The sequence below is a fragment of the Centropristis striata genome, chromosome 15 (assembly GCF_030273125.1).
Source record: "Centropristis striata isolate RG_2023a ecotype Rhode Island chromosome 15, C.striata_1.0, whole genome shotgun sequence".
In the NCBI taxonomy this organism is placed as follows: Eukaryota; Metazoa; Chordata; class Actinopteri; order Perciformes; family Serranidae; genus Centropristis; species Centropristis striata.
This window is the reverse complement of record NC_081531.1, coordinates 12,933,140-12,939,139: the sequence shown is the minus strand read 5'-3', so window position 1 is coordinate 12,939,139 and position 6,000 is coordinate 12,933,140. Positions and strand designations below refer to the sequence as shown.

General features: G+C 45.0%; 1 protein-coding gene across 1 annotated transcript; it reads right to left on the bottom strand.

The window, feature by feature from the left end:
• Positions 1-1,304: 1,304 nt before the first annotated feature.
• On the bottom strand, positions 1,305-4,275 carry drd1b (dopamine receptor D1b). Its single transcript, XM_059351812.1, has one exon. It carries the CDS (start codon positions 2,938-2,940, stop codon positions 1,549-1,551), a length of 1,392 nt encoding a protein of 463 aa, XP_059207795.1. The 5' UTR covers positions 2,941-4,275; the 3' UTR covers positions 1,305-1,548.
• Positions 4,276-6,000: the final 1,725 nt, after the last annotated feature.

Below are 6,000 nucleotides of genomic sequence, written 5' to 3'. Positions count from 1 at the left end.
CATCATAGGGACTTTATTTAGACTAATTCCAACACTAAAATTGTCATTTTTCTATATTTTTAAATGCTTCAGGGTTAAAACAAATTACTGTTTGAGAAGTGACAATAAAAATATGTCTGATATCTTGAAGGTAATCCACATTGTGGTGGTTCTCTTGGACTCCACCCCCTGCAAACAGAGCTACTGTCACACTGCATACTCCACATCACCACTACAGCACAGCATGGCTCCCAGCATGAGCAATTTACAAAATCAGATATCTGCAAGTTTGCAAAAGGTCACTAAGTGTCACTTGCATTACGGCTGAGTGAACTCTTCTGCTGCTGCTGCTGCCTCCTCTGCCCAAGCGCGGGAATTTTAGTTTACACATTTACATTCTTTTTCAATTATGGACTGATGGCATAGGGCAAAAAATTAAAATGGAGGGCTGCCAGAGGAAATGGTGAGGAGGAGGCAGACAGGGAAAGGAGAACATAAAAAGGAAGGAATGGTGCAGGTGTAGAGGACTATGCTGACTGAGGGAAATGGTGGGGGTTGACAATACTGGAGAAATAAGGGCAGCGTGAGGTAGGAAGGGACTTTGCTGACAGAGGAAAGGGGAGCAGGAAAATGGAAAGGAGAGGAGACTGTAGGGCCCCAGAGAGGGATTGCTGAAGAACGACAGAGAGGGAAGACAAAGCTAATGAAAACAGGGATTGAGGAGAAGAACTTCAGATGAGCCAGTCTGATCGGTCCCAGGTGGGCAAGACTGAGGATGGATCAGGATAGGATACTAGGGAAGGAAAGTAGATCATAGGACTGATTCGTTTTGGAGATACTGCAAGATACCATGGGTAGCAAGATGTAAAAATAAAATATTTATGATTATATGACAACTTTGCATTGCACTCAGTTATCTGCCCCCTGCCTGTTTCAGACTGAATTTTCACTTTGGTGTCTGAAGTAGTTTTAACTACAATAAATTACCACTGCATTACAGGTGTTTTGATTCTGCAACAAAACTGTCATTAGAAATGTACTGAAGAGAAATAACTGCAATAAACTAATTATACTGCACCCAAACCCACATTGCTCTCTCTTCCATGAAACAGATACAAAGCACCTACCTACAAGACATTTTGCTAATAGTTACTACATCTTCCTCCACTGTATATACTGTGTTTAAGTCCTTCCAGGATTGTGTCAGTACTGTACAGTATACACATGCACATGTATACATCTTTGTAAATGTTAAAGAAAAATGTATACATGTGCACGTAGCTCGTGTTCTGCTTTAATATTCACATTATCAACATTTATCATCAAATGTGTCAATTTCATCAATAAATGCTGAGAGTATTTTGCAGATAGTTATATCCAGGATAAAGTGCCTTTACTTTAAAACATTCTGTAGGTTTTTCCATGTGGAGTTTTGTTGACAGTCCTAAGGTCCTGTATATCCCACTCACAGATATCTGTCTCTTTTGTTACTTTTTCTGTCCTCCTGTGTAAGCTTTCCTTGCTTTTGTGCATACATACATGCCTCGGTGTACTCGGATCCATCTTTTCTCAACCTGACACGGTTTTATGCTGTCCGTTCTGTGTTATGGGATTGATCTTTTCCAGTGTGACCTCAGTATCGCTGTCTAAATTCCCAGAGATGGCTGGGGAGAGTTGTTCCATCGCGTTGTTTACCATGCCCACCTCCATCTCCCCTCCGCATCCGTCCTTCTTCTGTAACTCCTCCTCCTGACACAGGATGCTGTGGGGGATCACGTAGCTGGCTGAATGGTTGCCCTCCTTTGGGATGTGACTCTTGGGCTGATACTGACAGTTGGGGTTCGAGGTAGGGGCGCCCATGTTATTGTTAATACTGACTATCTCGATGGCGTTGCTCCCCGGGCAGAGCCGGTGGCAGCCCAGGAGGATGGAGAAGGCCTTACGGAAGTCGGCGTTGAAGGCATAGATGATGGGGTTGAGCGAGGAGTTTGCCCAGCCAAACCACACAAACACGTCGAAAGTGGTGGGGCTGATGCAGAAGAATTCCGTGGCGCCGTCCGGCAGGTTGGGCTCGCAGAACGGAACCATGCAGTTAAGGATGAAGAAGGGCAACCAGCAGCACACAAACACCCCCATGATGACTGAGAGCGTCTTTAAGACTTTGGTTTCTCGTTTGAACGACATTTTGAACGAGCTCTCGCTCTCCATGTTCGAACTATTCCCCATGCTGCTGTGGCGGTTTTTGGCACTCTCCGCCGCCCGCTCCAGTGCAGATATTCTCCGTATCTGCTTCTGGGCGATGCGGTAGATCCGGGTGTAGGTGACGATCATAATAGCCACGGGGATATAGAAGCTGATAAGAGAGGAGGAGATGGCGTAGGTCCTGTTAAGGCTGGAGTCGCAGTTGTCAGGGGGCAGATCGCCGGGGTATGTTCCATTTAGCTCTGCGTAGCTGATGGTCTGAGCTTTGTGCCAGTTAAGCTGAACAGGAATGAAGGAGATGAGGACTGACAGGGTCCACGCCACACTGATCATCAGACATGCCACCTTGGGGGTCATCTTGCGTTCATAGCGGAACGGGCTCGAGATGGCCCAGTAACGGTCTACACTAATCACACACAGGTTCAAGATGGAGGCAGTGGAGCACATGATGTCAAACGCCACCCAGACGTTGCAGAACGCACCAAATGGCCAGAACCCCACAATCTCAGTTGCCGCCTTCCACGGCATTACCAAGATAGCCACCAGAAGGTCGGAGATGGCCAGCGAGATGACGAAGAAGTTGGTGACCTTCGACCTCAGGTGTCGGAACTTGGTGACGGCGGCACACACGAGTGTGTTGCCTAGCAGCGTGGTGAAGATGAGGAGCGAGAGGAAGCATCCTGTCAGAACACGTTTGGACGAGTCCCTCTCCTGTAGCAGCTGCTTTCCATCTCGAACCGTTGAGAAATTCTGATCCATTGTTTATTTTACACTGCTAATAAAGTGAGATAGGGGGTGGGTGAGGGGGGTGTCAGCAGTCACCCCATCACATCCCCAGCCTGCAGCAGCTGTGCCTCTCTGGGGAGGAGTTTTAGACGGACGGCGTCGCTGGTGGAGAGGTCAATTGTCTCGGCACCAGCTCTCCCACAGACTGGGTCATCCATAGGCTTCTTGTCACAACCACCATCCTTGCACACTATAAATATTTCAAAAAGGTCTCTTTGGAAATGTGCCCCCCAAAAATGCCTGCTTCATAAATTCCTGCAGCACAGGCAGCAGACATTCTAGTTTTAAGTGGAGGAGGAATATTCCAGCCGTTGTTTGCAGTTATTTTCCAGTCAGCACTGTAGTCAGGAAACGGCATAAAGCAGCAATAATATATATTTTTTAAAAGTCCTTGTTCCTTTTTCTCCTCTCTCTGGATGCCTCAGCCGTCAAGCGAAACTTTCACACCATATTGTTGCCGAGCTGTTGAGTAAACAGAGGCTCGGCCAATCATTAGCCTTATATACCACCTCATCAATAACTTGTATTGATGGGTTTCGCGCTGCGTTTATCTGATTTGTCTAATGATCCTCGAGGCGTGTCCGTGTGATTATATTGGTGCCTGTATCTACGCTGATCCAGCCCAGCTACTAGGTGTTTCTATTTCTTTGAATACAGTTCCCTGTTAGAACAGTCTCCAGACATTTCCACCTGAGTGCCGAGCCAAAAAAATTAGGCTGAAAACAGCATTCAAAATTCTCTACAGTACATTTTAATATAAGGGACATGTATATTAAATGTCTATTTCATCACATGTAGGAAAGAACATCCGTATCACAGCTCTTTAATGCTGCCATGTCGCTGTAATCCAGAGGCGAGGTTATTTTTTTCTCTTTTGGTTTAGTTCGCGTGTCCATTTTTGTGGACGCAGCAAAACGGGCGCTCAGCTTTCAGAAACATTCAAGAGTGTTTATTGGCCACCCACCTAAAGTATCTCTGGCAGTGAAATCCCTGGGTTGACGTCTTTGAAACAGTTTATTTCTTATTTCCTAAATCTTGCGTGCGCTCCGTGGATTTGGACAGCTCAGGACCCGTAGCACCATCTGGGGTCGACTCCAAAATTTAACTAATTAAGCGGAGTAATTGAAAAAAAAAAATAAAACATTCCGGCAAAATCCACACATCTCTTCGGCATATATCCAACTTGTATCTTGGTACCAAGTGAAGGAGAAGGAGCTCACCCTCTCTGCGCACTCCTCCATGGGAAGCCAGTCACGCTCCCCTGTTGCGACGGTCCTCAGGTGTTTTTTTGTTTTTGTTTTTTATCAGTCCTTATGCTTCTCTTTTTAGGGTCATCCTCTGTTGTGCAACATTCAGATACCCTGTGATGTGTCTGCGTGCTGACTGGCCGGCGGAGAGTGATGGGAATGACTGTGGTCTGTCCAAGACCCGTTCTCATGCGCGCTCCTCTCTCTCCGCTCAGCTGCAGCCTGCTGCTGCTGTGCGCCACGGTCTTTGCCACAATCTATCCAGGGAGGCTAAGAAGGCTAAAGCCACCCAAATATACACCATACAGCACTATTATTGTTTAATAAAGACTTGAGCCACATATAATCAGTATGACCTAAATTTATGGACATAAGATTTATTATAAATGCATAGAATAAGGATCATTTTATGTTTCTCAAAATATGTACATTTCTAGCTGAACTCTGGTTGGTTTAAGATTTTGGTGACTTTTCCATTCAACAATACATGATAAAGTTACTGTTTTCTACATTAACAGTAATAATGGAATACCCTTTATCTGTTTGCACTTTATATTACACATGACCCACACTGACAGAAACTGGAGTAATATTGCTGCTGTAAAGTCCCAAAAAGAGATGAGGAGCTAAAAATGAAGGTGCCTTGATGTCCTGACATGAACTTGTAGCCAGCAGGCATGCATACTGAGGCACAATGAGGCCATCTACTGGATGCAAGATTGTGGGAGATTATGTGGAAGTGGGAGCCGAGAGTGAGCTGCAGCGCTGTTGCATTAACGTCACCTCAATAAACATGACTGAACAACTCTGAATTAGATTAGAATCCCATGAGCCACAGCAGCAGGAAGACCCATGAAGTAAGAGAGACAGTGAGTGTTGAGATATGTGTGTGTGTGTGTGTGTGTGTGTGTGTGTGTGTTTGTGGTTAGATGTGAATTAAAGAAGCTAATGCTATCATGCCGTTAGCTGCCTGGCAGGCCTGGCCAGTTTGAATATTAACTATTTAGCTAGATGAAATCCTCAATGGACTCTGTCCCCGTGTGTGTGTGTGTGTGTGTGTGTGTGTTATTATGCATGCGTGTCTGACTTAGTACATGTGCATCTATGACTGAGCATGTCTGCATGTTGTGTATACATGTGTGAGTGTGTGTGTGTGTGTGTGTGTGTGTGTGTGTGTGTGTGTGAGTAATGCATGTAGACAAGCCAAGTGTAAGAGGCCTGGCAGACACAACGCCCACATTTCCCTGTAGCACAGAGCCAGGGTGTGCGTGCAGCCGACAAAGTTCAAACCAAGACCACGTCACACACAGAAAAACACACACACACAGGCTCGCTCACTCACTCACGCACGCACACACAACCAGCCATGCAGGGTAATTTATGTCTGCTCCAAAAAGCAAACAAAATAGAATAGAATGGAATAGAATAGAAATGTCTTTTTGGGATGACTTTTTGCCACATACATATATGGGTCAGATGTTTCATTTATCCTTGAATATTTCAAATCAAGACTTTATAGTCACTATTGTATTCGCTTTCCCATGTGGTAATCTACATTAAAAAAAAGATAAAAATAAAAACAAAAACGTAGTGAATGTTTAGAGTCATTATGAAATGATACCAGTATTGGAAATGCCTCCGATACTGCCTAAAAGGCTGGATTAGGTATCGGCGAGTGGGCCAGTCACCGAACACAGACCCTGTTATCATTTTATTATCAGCTCATTTACACTACAAAGGAAAACAAAAACAACGTGACACTCGCTGCCCAAATCCAACACTCACT